Raw genomic sequence first — 20127 nt, 5'->3', positions numbered from 1 at the left:
GGTTCAAATTAGATAACTAGCGAAGAGAACAGGTTAGCAGATTATTTCATATTAACCAGTTTTTGCCTTTTAAAAGTTTGGTATTATTTGTATTAACATCTTCTTATAAAATATTTCACGTTGATAGCTCAGCATCTTGTACCAGAAATCTGAAAGCTTTCCCACCTTGTACAGAGATGCTTGAATAGCCAGAAACTTTACAACTTAACACTGAAGACAGATATAACTTTTCCTTTATTGCACATTAAGCTGTACAAGAGAGTCACAAAAGAGAGGTACTTCAATCACACTTCCAGCATTAGCTGAGGTTCTCACGCTGGGTCAGTACAAAAAAAAAGGGGGACGACATCAGAAAAGAAATGGGTACAAAACACCTGAATGGCAATCCTATACTGCGATGCATATGTCCCCCAGGCCATAGAGTTGTCCCTTAGCATGCTGCCTGAGGTCACATGACAGTCAGGTTACGCTGTCTACTTGTGTTTGGCAGTTTTTTCTCCCACCTGAGAGACCTTGGCTGATACCACCCTGGAACCTGACTGAATTCAAATAGCAACTTTGTGTTTGTGGTTCACAAATGTCACATGAAAAGCACCTGGATGTTCACACTGAGAACATGCAGAGAAGCAACATCACTATCAGCTCACCACTTGGACAAAAATAATAAAGAAAGAAAGAAATTCCTCCATTCAGGGAAATGTTGCTTTATTCCTTTCTATCATTTTATCAGATTGGGAGGTACTGAAGGGCCTGATTCTTAGGCAACTCACCTGAAAGAGTGTAAATGCATCTATGTATATATTTACAACAGATCGATTACCATCATCATCTAAAGAAGGGATCAGAGACAAGCACATTCACACTCAGTGCATTTCCCTGTCGCCTCTGAATTTGCCAGCAACCCAAGGAGAAACCAGAGCAATGCCCCTTGACATATAAATCATGTTACATACCACCAACACTAGTTATTCCTCAGACCTGATAATCCAGAACAGTGACATATCAGTATAGAAGTGAAAGGGAATGTAAAAGTAGAGCCAGAAGCACTTCTTCTGAAAGGCAAACTGCTGGCATGAACTTCCATGAATCATGATGCTAGAGGAGGCCACTTGGTGCCCATTCCCAGCCTGGCTAGGAGGTGGCAAGATGAGGCATTGAACCCGAGGCCTGCATTAATTAACTGCTTCATCACTGCCCAGGAGCTGAGTGCTGGAGGAAAGAGAACTGGTGAGGGTTCTTCAAGAGCCACAGCTGTGCAGCCTTTGCCCCAAACACGCACAAGGTAACATCTGAATGAGACAGTTTTTCCCTAGAAAGATAAAGCTCTTTATACTTTAGACTCCAGAGGACTCTCATAACAGCAGAAAACTAAAGCAGAAGTCCACCTCAGAGTTCGGTAGGCAGTGTACCAACTCAAGTGAAATGGGACATTTTAAATTTGGTCTCATGTTATGATGCCTCAGGAGAGGCCAACAGCTGAATGGCCCCAATCCTTCCCAGACTTTTAGTAGCTCCCTGCATTCTATGTCTAAAATTGCTAAAGAATCATCTCTGTACATAGGTCAAGCTTTGGGAATACAAAACAGCTCAGTTCTACAAAATCACACACATGGCCAATTCAGAAACAGCAACAAAGAAGAAACAACTTGGGAGGACTGAAATCAACACAGAAAATACTCACAAGTTCACCTGGATATTGCACATCGGCGGCCCCATTTTTTTTTTTTTTTTCTAATCTTAAAGCTAATTGTTTAATAATAAAAACAAAGGGTACACTGGGATGTAAACTACAAACCACATTCCTAGAATAGCTTCTTTGTTTCATGTCATCACTGAAAACACAAGAACTCTACAGGCACAGCCAGCATATTCACATATACTCAAACTGCACCAAATTTTAGCAAATGGAGAAAAAGGTGAATGGCTTCAGATTCAACGGATGAAGCTATGGAAATTAGACCTTGGAAATCTCTTAAACTTCTATCTAGTCATGCAGAAAGAAAGCGAAAAGCACAGTTCATTGAAGATCCCAAGCACATTCATGGAGGTAAGCAGGGGGTGGGGTGGAGGTGGTTTAATCTGAGCCTGGACTGGGGAGGAGAAGGGGTTATAGGAGGAGAGAAGGAGTGGAGTTGGGTTTTATTTTTGTGGTCTTTGTTTCTCTCCTGTCCATCCCCTAGTCCTATTTCACCCCACATTATGTAATACTTTAAAAAATATATCAAACCACCCAGAAGGTAGAGTCACACTGGACTTTGGAGAGGCACGATTCTTTTGTACACTGTTGACAAACAGCCCTGGAATCACAAGTTATACAGAGAAACGTCAGTGAGCATTACAAGCACGAACAGGAACAGGTAAACAACCAGACAGAGGAGCTGACACTGCATAGGAAAAACACAGTCCAGTCAGCATTGAAAGAATGCAGAAATGGCACCAATGGGAGGGTAAGTTGTTTCCCTCCCCACTTTCCTTTCTTTCCTTATTTGTTTTTGGCTTAAAATTTCTGCTTTGAAAAATTAACTACCAATCACTTTAAGAAGCTTGGACTTGCTTTGGCCCTACTGCAATGCCATTACAGTCGAGAATATACTGTAAACAACCTTGGGGGGCTGGCCGCTGAGGTGGAGTCTTGCTCGAGTCCGGATCCTTAAGTGTTCCACTCTGGAAGACAAAAATGTAAAAGAGATAAAAAGAAAACTCTAAGCAGATTCCAAAGAAAAGCCCCATGGCTTTGTAGTAGGGCTGCAGTGGGATCTGTGGAACCTGGTCCCAAGACTTCTGCTGTTTCAGAAATAATTTTCAGCCTCTAGGCTGTTGCTGGCATACAGGTGTAGGCAGTCTGGGGCTTAAAACTACTCTGATACACAGTGTATCCACCCCTTTTTCATTTCATCCCTTTTAAGACTTATAAGAAGCTTTGGGTCTTCCATCAGCATTTGGTTTCTTCTATGTGATCTGCCTGATGTCCAGCTTCTGCTCATACTCACAGGCCTGGCTTCCTGAAGAAAAGGGAAAGATCAACACCAAACTCCAAAGAGCAGGCTGTGCTTTCAGCGACTCCAGGGACTAAAGAAGTGGGGGGGTGGGGGGGGGCGCGCAGGAGCAGGGAGGACTCTGGACCAAGTGACCAGCCTCACTTGGCTCTCTTCTCATGTGGAATTAACTCCAGGGTGGGATCAGCTCTGGAAGGGACTCAGGGTTCAGAGCCACTCTTTGGGCTGACTACACCTCCCACAGGGAGGGACTTGAAGGAGGGGACAGTTGTTTGCTTTCCAGAACCTTTCTTACCCAGAGGGAAGGAGTATGATGTTCATGTTTGTAAAAGTGTTCAAGGCCAAGCTGTTTTTCTCTCAGACAGCAACATTACATTTTACCCAACAACATGGCTCCACTCCCATGCTTCCTCTCCTCCCAGCTGTGATTCTGATTATGCCCTAACAGGATTAACGATGCATGTGACTTCAGTTTGTCTAACATTTGTATGAAAGGCGGTGAGCGCTTGGAGCTTGAATTCAGCATAGGGGAAATGCTCTCTAAAGCCGGAGGGCTGCCAAGTGTGCCGATGGTGATGTCAGAAAGGGAGCTTCTGAGGCAGGGCTGTGAAATGGGCTTTGTGTGTCTTCAGCATTCTCCCACTTCCTCTTTTAGTGCTCCTCTCCCCTTGTGACATGCCCCCCCCCAACCCTACTCCCACATTAAAATTGTTTCTCCTCCTGTTCCCCATTTCCCATGGGGCTCCAATTCTGGCCATCTATCTTCTCTTCTGCCTATTGAAGCCCATTTTCAGCTCTACTGCCAGGAGAAGTGTTACCCTTTCTAGTATCATGGTCTTTTAAATAACCGTGATGCCTAAAACTGTTGTACTAAGAATTTCAGATAGAAGGAGGTAGGGAGCCTTTGAAATGTCCTTAGTGCCAACACATCAGAGTCATCCCTTATACCTATAATCCCCAGTTTCTCAAAGATCACAGCAAGAACATCAACTTTTCTTTCCCTTTCTTCCAAGCACTCTCATGAGATCTGCAAGAGTTGGTCTGAGCCCAGGCACTGAAATACCCACACCCAATAAGCTAGCTGGAGAACCATTGCCTCCAGTCAGCCATTGAGACCCAGCATGTTTCCCTCATCACATCCAAAATTCACCATCTTCTCTTGGCCAACCCTGATCATGCCTATATCATGTCTTGCTTAGACTTCCAAAATAGTCTCCTCATTCTTTAGACTCTTACCTCTTCAATCTATCTTCTCCATGGCTACTTATCCTTCTAAACTCCTTCCCTAACGCTAATGCACTAAATAATTTATAATTAACACTATATATATATATATATATATATATATATATATATATATATATACTAAGTAACATGGACACTTTTATACAGCATTTACCTTAAACTTCACTACAGTTCTAATAGGGTTGCTATTATCGACACCCCTAATTTTAGATAAGGAAATTGAGGTCAGGTAATTTGTCCAGGGTCATACAGTGGTGGCTAATGCAACAGGACTGTGAGCCCTGACAGTCTGATGCTCACCTCTTCTTTTCATTGCTTACAGAATAACATCCACACTCTTTAGGCTGACATCAGGAACTTTCATCAGCATAGTTGGAATTGACCCTGCTAGCCTTCTCTCTGCCTCATGTCCTAAACACACCGGCTCCCATCAGGCCTGACCCCTCACTGTTTATTCTCTAGTCTAGGCCACTTCATAGTGCATGGAGGTCTAAGTCAAGTTCTACCCTATCCATGAAATCTCCCCTTCTGACTGCCTCTTTTCATTGTCATCTCCTCTCTGAAATCCTATAATAGCATTTAGGAGACTTATACTACTAAAAGGGACATTTGCAGTGCTATCTTGTTAACATGAAGACTGGGATGATGCTTCTAAGAAAACTGGGATGAAGTCCTTAAGGGCAAGGACTATGTATCTTCATCTTCTCATGAATTCCTAACAATGTCCTCCCCCCCCCACCCCGGCCCCCGAGAAGTTGGGATATATGGCCTGATATGGGAGTTCTTTATTAAAAAGTTAAAAGAGCTCTGGCTGCACCCTAGCTGATGTGGCTCAGTTGATTGGAGCACTGTCTGTATACTGAAAGCTCACATGTTCAATCCCAGGTCAGGTATATACAGGAGGTAACCAATCGATGTTTCTCTCTTTCCCTCCCCATCCTTTTCTCTCTCTAATAAAATATCCTCAGGTTAGGATTTAAAAACAAACAAACAAACAAACAAACAAACAAACAAAAAAACCCGGTCGGATAGCTCAATTGGTTGGAATGTCATCCTGCACACCAAAAGGTTGAGGGCTCAATTCCTGGTCAGAGCTCATACCTAAGATTTCATGTTTGATGCCCAGTCAGGAGGCAACCAACTGATGTTTCTCTCTCACATTAATGTTTGTTCCTCTCTCTTTCTCTCACTCTCTCCCTTTCTCTTTCTCTCTCAAACCAATAATATATCCTCAAGTGAGGATTTTTTAAAAGTTCAAGAAGAATTAGGAGCCTGGAGAGTGTGGCTCAGTCATTGAGCTTTGACCCATGTACCAGGAAATCGCCAGTTCGATTCTGGGTCAAGGCACATGTTCAGGTTGTGGGCTTGATCTCTAGGAGGAGGCATGTAGGAGGCAGCCGATTGATGTTGATATCTCTCTCTCACTGATTATTTCATCTCTCCCTTTCCCTTCCTCTCTCTCCAAAATCCAAAATAGAATTGGGAATATTTTTGAATATTCAAAGCTATCATCATTTTACCAACATCATTAAGCACAGGACTGAGCATATAAGAGGTCCTTAGTAAAAACCTTATTAAGTAAATGAACATGCAACAATAACTACAATGAAAATTCAAAATGAAGTAGAATATAAGTCTTTTAAGAGAAAAATGTTGGTAAATCCTAGATGTTAAGCCATATTTTATTTGGTATCAACTCTGGTGAGCAGCTCTGAAAATGCTCCGGTTAGAGAATTAAACTCAAGGCCTGCTACACGTACCTTTATATCAGGCAGAGAATGTAAAGTCAAGCAAGCTTCAAAGCAGCAGTAATTGCTAACATCAAGACTATTTAACCAGCCAAGTTTAAGACACATAAGTCTCAACAGTTCTTTCCTATTAAGATCTCTTCCTTCTCTTAACTTGGCTGACAACTGGATGAGAAGTCTGGGGCCAGGATATAATGTTTGGAAATGGGAGCACAGGATAACAGGGTTGCTTTTTAACCTGCATTCCTGACATGCTCAGATGGGCCTGGGTATTAACCCTAGGCCCAACACACACACACACACACACACACACACACACACACACACACACACGGCCATCTAGGTCTACTTTAAAATTGGGTAGCAGAGTGACTGAGGAATTAGGCTTTTCGATTAGGAAGGCCTTGGGTTAATCTAAACCTGCCACTTACTACTTTGTGACCTTGGGCAAGTTATTTTACTCTTCAGCACCTGCCTTTCTTCAAAAGGTCTTTGTGATATAAAGTGAGATTGATTATCTATCTATATATTTATAAGCACCTGGCCCCCATAAAACACAACAGATGTTGGGATGGTAATATTAAGAGGCCTTTTCTTTGGAAGTTCCATTGTTTCCTAGGTCTCACTCCCATGATGGAATACCCCCTGCAGTGTGCTCCCATTCCAGGGCTTCAGAGAATTTTATTCTGTTGTGATGTTACAAACCTCCCCTGGGCTCCCTGACAAGCCATCAGTGCCATGGCCTCGATGCCTGAGAGAGATATTCAGATAAAAAACAGCAAAATTCATATACTTTGTGGAACCATTAGACTGACTCTTGCGAGTCCCTCCCCCGAGGCTTCACTTCTGTGACTGCCAGTGAATTACTGTGGACAATGGAAAAGAACAGTTTAAGATGTCCTCCTTCATATGTTTCTCCTCTATGGAAGACCATAGAGCACAAGGGCAGAACCAGGGTCAATGGGCAGAAATTCCAGAAGAGCAGACTTTCTCTTATTGGAAGAATTTTCTACAGTAAAAACAGTGCAAGTGACTGTTTTGGGAAGTGGGCATCTTCAGGTAGAAGCTAGAGAATTGCCTGACAAAACTGTTGCAGATAATATTCCTTCATTATGATATAGAGTAGATGAACACCACAGTTTCTTCCAATCCTGAAACTCTATGATTCCAGGAGAGCCTTTAAAATCCTACATATAAAACTCTAATGGGAGAACTCCAGACTTTTACAGAAGGAAGTGACAGGAGTGATCATACCATGAAGGCTGGCCCCAGCTCTCCTCAGCCACAGAAGTATACAAATAAGATACTCAAAGATGAACTGAACCCAAAAGTTCCCTTCCCAAAGCCTAAGGGGAAGAGCTCCCAGAGGTAGTCTTTTGTGCTGGAGCCTGGGAATGTGCCTTGGCCACCCTTGTCTGGCGCCTTGGGAGTTCTGTCCTCAGCTCCACTGAGGTTATGGACTGAGGACTTCCCAGGGGCAATAGGAGGCGGGAGGAGAGTCCCCTAGGACTATCCCATGCCAGGCTGAGACTCTCTGCCTCCACCCACAAGCCTTCCATCTGCTGGAGCTGAGGGCCTATTCCCTGTGGGGATTGGCTACCATGAGATCTGTCTCCAGTCACCAAGAGCCTCATGGGATGCCAGATTCCAGAGAAGTCTGGCCACTCTGGCGTCACTGCCAAAGTCTGGCCTGTAGCCAGCCCACAGCAGGAACTCATGGCCAGACTGAGCTGCAGTTTCCCTCAGGAAGTTGGGTTTACTTAAACAGGTAAGAATGTGAAGTCCAACGCTTGTGTTCAGGCACACCCACAAGAGCAGGGGGAATAAATGGCCTTTTAGCAGCATAAAGAAAAAAACCAATACCCCTGGGCTTAGAGGCTAACAACAAGTTCAGAGGGTGTCAGTTTGTAATAGTGCTTCCAAAAACACGATGCAGCTGGTGGTTCAACAGTGTCTCGAAAAGGGGAGATCACAAGTCCACTGCTCTTTAAGCTGATAAACTTCACAAGAAGACACTGCAACCAGTTCTGGGTATCTCTTTTAAGGCGGACTCTGGTGGAATAAAATGGGTACATGGAGCAGATAGGATGGTGAGAATTGTGGAAATGACATGTTTCCTGATATGAATTTGATGTTACTTAATCTCAGTCTCAGTTTCCCACATGGGCTGGTGGTAAAGATTAAATGAGATAACTATGAAAGCACTGAGGACTAAGTTAATCAAATATATGAGCTCTGAACAAGATCAAGGGCTTGCTTGGGTGGTAGTGAGTCTCCTGGGACTAGAGAAATTTAAGCAGGGTCTGGACAACCTCTGGTTAGAGGTGCTATATCTTTGTAAGCAGACGACTTCTATAGACTCTACTGGCTCTAGGCTTCCATTAATTCTTTCATGATTTTTTTAGTTCTTCAGGTGTCTGAGAAATAGGAAAAGCCCTTCATAGATGCAAAGGTTTGGGCCCAGAAAGATCCCATGGCTACTGGGCCTGAGCAGACATGACCTGCAGGCACAGGCTTTGAGCAGTTTAGCAAGGAGAATATGCAGCTGCACTCCATCAAAGCTGATTGAACTAGTGTCCTACTATGCTGAATCCACTGGGAAGTCAAGAAGATAAGAGTTGATGATGCTCAGAGACTTCTTCAGGTTGGGAGGAGAGTAAGATTTTCCATTATACAGGGTCAAGAGACAAAAAGCCCAGCTCTATCCAGTCTTACCATCCCCTGTACTCAGTAGGAGCATCAAAAGGGAACAGTGCATGGTATTATAGGGCTAGGGACCAGAATATCTAGCTCTCTTGTTATAAGCTGTATGCCCTTGGGCAAATCATTTGTATTCTCTTTGCTGATGTGAAACAGAGATAGAAATAGCCCAAATCTTCTTACCTAGGGTTGTATGACTCAAAATAATGGCTGTGCTTTATAAATTGTAAAGTGCTAGCCAAGTAATTATGTAAGTTGGCATCATCACTATTATTTAAATAATAATATCAATCCAAAGGAAAGAATTTCTAGTGGTAGGATTTCATGCATCAATGGAGAAGATATTGTTTGGTGGCTTCCTGTCACATGGTGCATAGTAGTTGAGTATGTAGGAGATTCTGGGCTAAGCTATACCATATTCTTTGCATATCACTGACCACATTCCTTGATCATCTATTCCAGCCAGCAAGGTCTCTGAAAATACAGAAAAGTCATTTCAGAAACAGTAAATATTCGCTCTTGAAGTTATTGGAAAGTAAATTACTAGACTGATAGAGAAATTAAGCCCATGATGATTTGTGGGTTTTTTGTCAAAGACACCTTTAATTTGTTATCCTGTGGCTTTCAGCAGACGAGCTGGGAGACAGGAGCTACTGTCTAGGTCCCAGCAGGGTGGAAAGATGAGGAAGGAAAGACATTATGTGACTCAACTCTTGAGAGTTGTTGGCCTGGGTCCAGCTGCCCCCACCAAGGAGGAAGGCCTTGCTCAGCATATCTGAGACAGGAAATTAGGAAAGGGTCTCAGGGTCTGGCCCCAGGAAAGAGGCCAGGCCAAGCTCCTTGCTGGTCACACCACAGAACTATTCTGATCAGCTCCCCTAGGCCCCGCTCTCCCGGTCTAGGACCCTAGGGGGAATGAGGCAGCAGGAAGGAATGTGGTCAGAAGGTTGTAGGTTCAGTCAGAGCAAGGGGAACAGCATGTTTTCAGGGATCTTTCTGGGATGACCTCTGCAGTTGCCAATGCCACCTTCCTTCCTCTGAAAGGTTATATAAAAGTTGCCCAAGGATGAGCTCCTCTTCCTTCTTTTGTGAGGCGAATGTCTGTTCTGAGGGCAGAGCTCGTCTCCTGGATTGGGGCTCTCCCATAATCAGTGATTTCCTAAGGACATAAGAAATGTTGCAGGCAGGCAGTCCACAAGACCTATGGGAGCACTGAGGGCCAGGTCACTCAAGGTCAGAATGTCAGCTTCAAGTGATTAAAAATGTCCCTAAAAAGTTAAGACAGCCCCAAAATAGTCAGTTTCTCTTAATAGTCTGTTAAGGGATCTGTCACTAGTGACTTTATCTGAATCTGCCTCAAATCTCCTCAGATTTTCAGTTTATACTCACTGGGGAATAAATTCTCTAAAGCCAGTTCTGCTGTGGGAAGCAGGAAGGCCTTTCAATTGTCCTAAATTTACTTCTTCTAAGCTAAGTGAAGCTCTCTTAATCCCATGGTTGGGATCTGAATTGTGCTCCCTCCCTAACTGCATGGCTATTCAGACTACAATGAAACAACTTTCTAAGTCTTGGTCTCCTTGACTTAGTCTCCTTGACAAGAGACCTCATCTTTTCAAGTCTTTGTGGCTGGAAAGACCTGGCTGGAAATGTTTTTGGTATCTCTTTAGACCAGAGAGCCAATTTAAAAGAATTGGTAGAATGTCCCACCAGAGACCATAGGTTACTAGTCCTCAGTCCTTCATATCTGAACTCTCATCAATGCCTTTCCCAGGTCTGTGGCTAGCACATGGCCTGAATCACAGCATCTCAGATCTGGAAGAAGATTTAAAAAGTTACCTGCTCTAATAGCCCTAGCCCCTAGCCCACCCTTTTACAATGTCCCTGAATAGTGGCTCATCCTGCCTCTCTTTGAACATCAGCAATGATGTGGCAGTAATAACACACTACTTCCCAGAGCAGCCAATTTCTCTCCCACTGTTACAGAGTTTACCCCTATCTTTCAGTGGGTATGTTTGCCTTTTGGCACCAGGTCTATATCATGACAGTTATCAGAAAGCAAAAAATATTAAATGATGGACTCCTTGAGACAATTACTATTCAACTGCAGCAACTTTAACTCTTAGAAAATACATTTGCCAAATGCTTCAACCTCCTGGTTTTCTCTCCTTTAGAAAATGACCCAGTTAGAGTTAAGAGTTTATCTTTGGTATACTATGACCTTCAGACTGGAAAAAAACATTTCAAGTGTGGTATTATCAATTCAGGGAAAGGGAAGAGGCTTGTCTTCCTCCCAGACACCATACATGTATTAATGCTTCCAAAGACTGAGTTTTAGAATCACTACTCATAGGTCTAATCCAAAGCCAAATAGAAAGCCCATTGGTATATAAATTCCCTGCATTAGCTATTCAGCCGCTTGGCCTTAGAAGATTTTACAGAAATTTTTTTTAAAAGAGTGGGAGCAGTGGAATTGAAAAAAGATTAGCTACATAAAGGCGACTTTATGCCACTTCCATTGGCACGACCTAAAAGCTCTGAACTCTCTACTTGATGTCCTTTCTCTGATTCCAGGTTCAGAAGCAGCCCACGCCTCTCCAAGGCCTCAGGATGTAAGGCTAAGCTCAGATCCCAGATGACAGGCCCCATGGGGTCAGTGAATATGAGGGTAGATGGGAGAGCAGGGCATATAGACACAGAGGCTTTGGCCATCACTGGCCACCAGGTGTCACTGCCACCTTGAGAACTGTCTCTAAAACACTAATGTCAATAGGCAGCCCCAGAGCAGGCAGTCAAGCCAGGCTGAGGCTAAGTTGTCACCAGCTTTGCCACTCACCTCCCTGCTTTCAGGGACACAGCCAGTGCCTCTCATACTCCTGCCCTTATTCCTTTAAACTGGTTACAGAAGCTGGCCTGGGCCCACTTTTATAACTTTGTTTTCTATGATTTACCCATTCTAGGCTATGGGGCTGGCTGACAATAAGGCAAGTGTGCCCTCTACTCACCTCCCCCACCCCAATCGCTCCAGCCTCCTTTAGGTACTCTTCTAGAATCAAAGAAATAAAAAAACTCAGGAGCTACAGGTAAGCATAGAGAGGGAAAAAGAATGAAGGAAAGGAAGGAGGGAAAGAGGATTGAAGGAAGGGATGGGGGAGGGAAGAAGAGAAGGTGGGAGGAAGCAGGTAACTTTAACAAGAGTAATTTCAGTGGGATAGTAGAAGTGGAATACTGATAGGAATGGGTTGAAAAGAAAATCTGATATGATAAAAGGAAGGTGGTAACTACGACAACTCAAGATTTATTGTGAAGAGGAACAGAAAAATGGGACAGTAGCTGGAAGAGAACAGCAGTTGAGGAAAGTCTTTGTTTTTTCTTTTTTAAGTGGGAGATATTTGTGTGTTGAAATAATAATCTTCTGGAAAAGGAGAAATTGAAGATGGAGAAGAGAGGGAATACTTGAAAGCAAAAAAGTGGGATCCAGATCACCAGTAGAGAGTGGGCCTTAGAAGCAGATTCATATGGGTAAAGGTTCAGGAAAGTTGATAGATGTGACAGTGGGAATACAAAGCCAATCTGGTCTGACAGTCTGATGGAACTGAAGCCATGGTGACTAAAATATGACCAGTGGAGAAGTGCTATTATCAGGGAGAAATGGGAAGTAGAAATATGACCAGTACCGTCATGACTTCAAGCCCAAGTTTCAGCTTTTGACAAGTATGGCATACTGTTGATTGTCTTCTGTCTTTTGAGTGGCCTGGTGAAGGCAAAAGGTTCAGAAGGAAGCTAATAGAGAATATAAGACACTATCCAACAAATGATGATGACCTCTGTAAATTTAGCCATGATTTCAATTTAGGATATAAATAACACTTGGACACAAACTGTATCTCATTCATCACTATAGCCCTAACTCTATTAACTAATTTAAGTATAAACTTTGGGCTAGTCCTGTGCATGTCAGTGATAGCACAGATGAATGAGGCATGGCCTTAGCTCACAAAGGGCTGGAAGCATTTGAGAATTTATTTGCTAATTTAATTTAATTTAATTATGTATACAATAAAGACTTTGTCCTTAGCCAAAGAGAGATTTGGCCTTTGTCCCCCATTCCTGAGAAGTAACTTATAAACTCTTAGAATTTCCTGAGTGATAGGAGTATCTTTGTTATTCATGGTGGGGGCCCCCTGAGACCACACCTTATAGTGTATGATACTGAGGTCACTCATGGTGGGCTCGTTGGGCCACATGGTATTAACCTGACCTCTAGGAAGAGGGGAATTGGAGGGTGAGTTCTACCAGGTGATTAATCAATCAATGTCCATGAAATGAGACCCAAAAAAAATGCTGAACACCAAAGCTCAGGTGAGCTTCCCCGATTGGGAATCTGTCCTGTGTTATTGTCACATATGGATGCCAGGAGGCTAAGGCATCCTGAAGACAATTGAAGTTTTGTGTTTAGAACTCTCCCAGACTGTATCCTATGCATCTTCCTTTGGCTTATTTTTTACTTGTATCCTTTTTCCTGTAACACACCTGTGAGTATAATAGCTTTCAATAAGTTCTGTGAATCCTTCCAAAGAATTGTGAAATTTGAGGGTGGTTTGGGGAAATCTCTGAACTTTTTGATGGTGTCAGGAGTGAAGGCAGTCTTGTGGAGGACTATGCATTCAGACTTTGCAGTTAGGGTGACTCCATGTTTCATGTGATCTTAGAATTCAAAGGGATCTAGAGATTATGTAATTCAGCTCCATTCTATAGGCAAGAAAAGAAAGGTCTAGAGATGGGAAGTGACTTACTCAAGGTCACAAAATGGTACGACAGAGTGAGACTAGCCCCTGAGTGTCCTAAGTCCCAGCATGGTATGCTTTCCACAATATTCTGTTGTCACTTCAAATGTGAGGCTGAGCAGAGGAAAGCTTATCCTTGAGCCAGACTGGCTTTGCTACAAGGGATGTTTGCAGTAGCCCCTATATTTAGGGAAGCTCATTCCTTACTAGGTTTTCTGCCTTGACTGATGGATTACTCCTTAAAATATTTAAGCTGCAATATTAATATTTATAGAGTAAGGGGGCTTATACCAAAAAAGAGCTAATGCTTTATACGAGGTGGAAACAATTTTTTATGAATTTTCCCTTTATTACCGAACATTTATGCTTTAGAGATTATTTTCATATAATCTATATGAAATCATATAATTTTCATATAATTATATGAAATCAATAAATTTTATTGCTAGAAGAGATCATGGTAATGTTTTTGTTCAACCCTCATTTTACAGGCAAAGATGCTAAGGCACAGAAATAGGAAGAAATCTATCCAAGGTCACTTCATAATTCAGTGGCAAGGACAGGCTAAACCCAGGTAATAATAGGTGACCTTTACTGAGTGCTTTGATGTACTCTGACACATTTAAGTGTTCTACTTCATTTGATTCTCATAACAACCTTAGAGATAGGTTCTATTGTTCAGAACTTTACTGAGCAAGAGATAAAAATGTCCAAGGTCACAAAACTAATAAATGGAGTGTCCAGGATACAAAGTTGGGTAGTTCTTGATTCAAAGTCTACACTCTAAGTCATTACTATGTTCTACTTCCCTGTTTGAAATAAAATTTGAAAGAAAAATTTCTGAGAAATTTTTATTTACAAGTGATAAAACTTGAACCCTAAAAAGGATAGTAACTTCCCCTCAATGTCACATAGCTAGGGAAGAGCTAGACTTGGATTAAGAGTTCCTACCACTTTGTTATACAGAAGTTCAGTGGAGAGAAGAGTTTGGGGATATCTTTGAAAAGTGAGGCATGTTCTAGATGGGACTAAAGATCCTTGGGCCCAGGGGGTCTTTGCCCTTCCTTTGGACCATTCTAGAACCATAGAGCCTGAAGTTCCACCACAACTTCAATGTGTACTTCCCAGTAGACCTACAGAAGAGAAAGAAAGGAAGGGAGAGAAGATTCCATATATCCTATTCAGGCCTGTAGGTATCTGACCTCTGTTCCATCCTAGAGCCTCCATAGTCTAGAGCAGTGGACTTGGGTATGGTTCTTGGCTCTCCTGTGTCTTTTCCCAGATGTTTACCTGTGGCTGCTGGGTGGTTAAGGGTCTCTGAGGAGACAGGACAGGGGTCCTAGACAGCAGCTGGTTCATCTTGCTGATGACTAGTTCGGTGATGAGTTGTTTGTCCTCCACCTGGTGTTCCCCAATTAGCGGCATACTGCAGTCCATGACCTGGTAGAAGACATGGCTCAGGTTAGAAAAGGGTCTGGAGACATTAAAGGCCTGGTACAGTATTTCAGAATAAGTAGGACTTAAGCCAATAGAAATAGGTTGGGAATGAAGCTGGTGTTTTTCTCTTCAGCTGAAAGCATGTTCCTTTGCAGAAAGAGGACCTCAGTCCCATCTTCCTTCAAACCTCTGCCATGGGCATCCGCCAACCTTCATCCAGGCCAGTGCTCAATGAGACTGAAAAGTTGGTTACTGAAGATAGTGAGTGGAGAGAGGTAGAGAGCCAGACAGAGTATAGACCAAGGGCTCAAAAGTTTGCAAGTGAGGGGACCAGGAACAACTGAAGACCATTCCCTTAATGCTCCAGTTAAAAGCAGGCAGTTTTCATCTCTGACTTTTCACCCACACAAACTGTATCTCCACAGGTACTCTGGCCATTAAATGACTAGATTCCTGCCTTTGCCCACGATCTGGGATGACTTCCCTTTTGCTCCAATCATGATTCTTCTTATATTCAAGGTCCAGATCAATGTTTTCCCACTCGAGGAAGAGCCTTAGGCTCTATAGCAGTGGTTCTCAACCTGTGGGTTGCGACCCCCAGGTTGAGAAATGCTAGCAAGGTGGCCTAAGACCATCAGAAAACACAGATATTTACATTATAATTCATTAACAGTAGCAAAATTACAGTTATGAAGTAGCAACAAGTTCATAATATGAGACCTCAGTTTTTCTCACTTGCAAAGTGAATAGATTAGATTGAATGATTCTGAGACCAAGAATAATAAAAAAAAAACAACAACAAAAAAAACAACAACACACTATATTTTTTCCCAGAGGAATGATACTTGGCTAGGAGCCCAGGAACCCACATTTGGTATCTCTTATTCATTGTGTGGGTCAGCCAAGCTGGTTGAAAGCAATAACTCCCCACTGGTGAAGGTGTGTTGTTATGCAAATCCACTGGTTGTGTCATGTGGGAACCTTCCCACAGCCCTGGAGAGTCTAACCTAAATGTAGTCCAGGCCATCCACATAGTCATCAAACCACTAGCTTGTCTTCCAACCTCGGGGATTATCTCTTACTAAGGTACTCCTTAAGTCAAACTTACCTCAAAAATGTAGTCTCTCCCGTCTTTGCCATGCACAGCTTTGACAGCACAGATGTCCAGGCCACCAAACATCTCAGAGCAGGTATCTACCCACAGCTTGTACCTGGAGGAGATGGGAAGGTATGCTGAGGCTGGGTCATTAGCTCACATCCAGCCTGCTTTCTGGTCACACTCTCATTGCTGCCTCAGCCTTGATCACCACCCCTCTCCAGCCCTCCCTCGCTCCACTCCCATTAAGCACAGGGCTTTATCTTCAGTGCCCTCCAGCTTTGCTCTCCAGATTCCTGTCTTTTCAGGCTCAGAGCAGGTCTCATCAACTCTAAGTGGCCTTTCCTTGGCTATTCCAGCCCATAGTAACTATTCCTTTCTTGGAGCTTCTGTGGTATGTCCAATCTTTATCTCCATAATTTAGCACATAACCTACTCCTGCCTGATCTTGCTAACTGGCTGTTTGGGACTTTGTATTCTATCTACCCTGTCTGATTAGAGGTGCCCTTTGGACAAGGACCAATTTTTATACCTCTTCATTTAAAGAAGGCCCCCTCTTGCTGGGCTAGGGACTGGACTCCTCTTTACACTCACCTGTCTGACATGGCGATCTGTTCCAGCATTGCAGAGCCAGTGTTCGTCTTCCAGTTTCCTGAGATCGATGTCCTCCTACAACAAGGTCCCACCAGATAGGACAGGCAGTAAGCCACCCAAGCAAGAGGAGGGCATAAAACTTTCCAGATTTTTATCTCACCACTGCTTTCCTCATCTGCTTCTACCACAAACAGTCCAGGGGCTAATTGCTAAGCCTAGAGCCTGGCTGCCTCTGCCAAACCTCCACCTGCAATGCACTCCTCCTCTCTGTAAGAGTCCAGCTCACTGCTCTGGCTCCATGGAGCCTTCCTGATCTTTCAGACAGATGAGTGCTTGCTCTCTTAAAAGCCCCTATAGGACTCTGCCTGTACCTCACTTTCAATCCTATATCTATTTTTAAAAAAATATATTTTATTGATTTTTGTACAAAGAGGAAGGGAGAGAGATAGAGAGCTAGAAACATCGATGAGAGAGAGTCATTGATCAGCTGCCTCTTGCACACCCCCCACTGGGGATATGCCCGCAACCAAGGCACATGCCCTTGACCGGAATCGAACCCGGGGCCCTTCAGTCCCCAAGCCGACGCTCTATCCATTGAGCCAAACCGGTTTTGGCTCAATCCTATATCTATTTTTAACCTTAGTTATTCGATCTAAGTTTTCTGTCTGTAAGCTACTTAAGGGTATATATTGTCTTGCATACCCAGCAGCCTATCCACTAAGTATCTGGGCCGACTTCATACTGCAGTCCCCCTGATCCACGGTTTAATTTTCCATGGTTTTAGTTACCTGTGGTCAACCAAAGTCTGAAAATATTGAATGAAAAATTCCAGAAATAAACAGTTCATAAGCTTTAAATTGCACACTGATCTGAGCAGCATGATAAAACCTATCGTTCTGTCTCACTCAGGTTGTAAATCATCCCTTTATCCAAGTATCCAAGCTGCATGTTCTCCCTACCCATTAGTCACTTAGTAGCCACGTTGGTTATCAGATCAGCTGTAGTGGTATGACAGTGCTTTTGTTCAAGGAACCCTTATTTTACTTAATAATGTCTCATTCACCTCACTTCATCTTATCACATAGGCATTTTATCATCTCACACCATCACAAGAAAGATGAGTACAGTACAATAAGATATTTTAAAAGAGAGATACCATAATCACATAATTTTTATAATAAAATAGAATATTATTATAATTGTTCTATTTTATTATAATTATTGTTAATCTTTTACTGTGCCTAATTTATAAATTAAATGTTAACATAGTTATATAGGTATAGGAAAAGACAGTATATATAGAGGTTGATACTATTCATAGTTTCAGGGATCCACAGAGAAAGGGGGACTATAGTATATACAAACTGAATTCTACTGATTCTGAAACCTCCTCAGAGTTCTGTGACTATCTCCCAATGGCTTCTGTACTAGCCCATTTATTCATTCATTTAACAATTGGTTTTTGAGAGCCTGCAGTATTAGCAATATGACTCTGGATAAGTCAGTCAACATTTTCAGGCTTAAGTTGTTTCATCATCAAATAGACCTGTTCTCTGCTATGCCCTCTGCACCCTCCATCTATAAGCATGTGTTAGTGTCAACTAGTCTTGGGCTAAATATGAGGCAAATAATCTGGTTTCTGGTTTTGGATTTGCTCTTGACTGGCTGGGTGACCTTGGGTGAATCATTTCACCGGACTGAGCCCCTCTTATCCATGTGTAAACATAAAGTTGGGTTATAATTTTAAATAAACTGTAACATACCAAAAATATGTATTTTTTTAGTTATTAATGTTTACTCAGATACAGTCAAGAGGATGGGGATCGCCTAAGGGACAGAAAAGTCCTTCTCACATCACTGATAGAGGCCTTCTTATGCTGTCCTTATCACTCACTACTGGTTGGAGATTGGATGTGCTAGTCTCCACTCAAGAGTATCTTCCCTGCCAAAACCGGTTTGGCTCAATGGATAGAGCGTCGGCTTGGGGACTGAAAGGTCCCGGGTTCGATTCCGGTCAAGGGCATGTACCTTGGTTGCGGGCATATCCCCAGTAGGGGGTGTGCAAGAGGCAGCTGATCGATGACTCTCTCTCATCGATGTTTCTAACTCTCTATCTCTCTCCCTTCCTCTCTGTACAAAATCAATAAAATATATTTAAAAAAAAAAAAAAAGAGTATCTTCCCTAGATATCTGATTTCAAATACTTAGAAACCTAGTACAGCTGGTTTTTCAGAGCCCTGAGATGCAGTGAATTGAGTGACGTGGTAATAACAACTCCTCACACTCCCAGTACTGACTGCTTTCCAAGATTCTTCCTTCCCAAGCCCCTCACCAGAACCTCATTGCAAGCCCCCTGTTGTGAATAGGCTGGGATTCTTGCTTCCACTTTACAAAGACTCAGAGGTTGGATGACTTGTCCAAGATTGTATGTCTAGTCAACATAGATATAAGATAAAAATCCAGGACTCTTTATTCCCCCATTGTGCTACATTTACCTCTACACCCCACTACCACGCTCAGAAAGAAAAAAAACCCCAAAAAACAAAAAACAAAAAAAACAAGCAACTCACAGTGGAGTGGTTTGAAAAATCTGAGTAGCAATACAAAGACAGATCAAATGAAAATAACATTGTCTTCCTAACACTGGTATTTTACAAGTGTGTCCCTGTGACAAGGCTGGTTCCTCAAGGGCAGAGGCAGAGAGTTTCCATGTCCCTAGAACAGGGCCATAGTACATAGAGGGTTGTTAGAAACTTTGAATAAGCAATAATAATGTCTCTTACATGTCACACCTTTCTCCAATAACAGCATGCATGGCACAGATCCATACAGGATACCTGGGAAATGTGGGGACAAAGGGGGCACCGAGACTTGCTGGACATCTGAACTCCACAGAAGGACCCAAATTATTGCCTAGTGAGAGTGGGGCAGGAATAGCACCTTCTTTATACCAAATATGTCTGCCCCTGGATCTCTAGGGTGAGAACTGAGGGAGAAGGAAAGAATTTCAAACTTTATCTTGGCTATTGCCAAGCCAATTCCTTCTTCTGAGAGCAAAGGGATAGCCAAAGTTTTGGGAAGAAGAGCCAAATAACTGTCTGTCTCTTGCAAATAAAAAAGGAAGTAAATAATTTCTAAAGCTGTTCTGGTTGCCCACCCTTTATCAATAGTTGAGATTCTCTTATGCTTCATTTAAATTGCTTTTGGAAACCTTAACCCTTAAAAATGTGGTGTGTCTCCTTTTTAAGGATAAAGACACTCTTGCTTCATTGTCAAAAAAAATTTTATTTAGGAGATTTTAACATTAAAGGATAGGAAATCTGCTTTCTTAGTGGCTGAATATATTATTTTTCTGCTTTAGATAGTATTTTTACAATGGTCTTTTAAATTATCCCTTCTTACATTATGCATAATTTTCAAGCAACCCTAACTTCCTTTCTGAAGCAGAAAGACTACAAGTAAAAATTATAAACTTTTTAAAAAGTATGAGTCCAGTCAATAAAGGGAAAAAATTGATGTCTCAATTC

At 42.5% G+C, this 20127-nt stretch overlaps 1 protein-coding gene across 2 annotated transcripts in view; it reads right to left on the bottom strand.

Moving 5' to 3' along the window:
* The window catches only part of SYN2 (synapsin II), a 125254-nt gene that overhangs the window by 5529 nt on the left and 99598 nt on the right, over nt 1-20127 (bottom strand). The window contains exons 8-11 of one of the 2 annotated variants that reach the window (XM_084902597.1): nt 16601-16675; nt 16019-16121; nt 14764-14913; nt 2604-2664 (exon numbers count right to left, since the gene is read on the bottom strand). In XM_084902597.1, the coding sequence (XP_084758723.1) occupies nt 2604-2664; nt 14764-14913; nt 16019-16121; nt 16601-16675 (389 nt within the window). Of the gene's footprint in view, nt 1-2603; nt 2665-9344; nt 9849-14763; nt 14914-16018; nt 16122-16600; nt 16676-20127 lie in introns of those variants that run through there. The other variant, XM_084902598.1, reaches the window with a different exon arrangement.

Source organism: Pipistrellus hanaki (genome assembly GCF_964339955.1).
Source record: "Pipistrellus hanaki genome assembly, chromosome: 13".
In the NCBI taxonomy this organism is placed as follows: domain Eukaryota; kingdom Metazoa; phylum Chordata; class Mammalia; order Chiroptera; family Vespertilionidae; genus Pipistrellus; species Pipistrellus hanaki.
The sequence above is the reverse complement of the archived record's forward strand: the minus strand, read 5'-3'. Positions and strand labels throughout refer to the sequence as shown.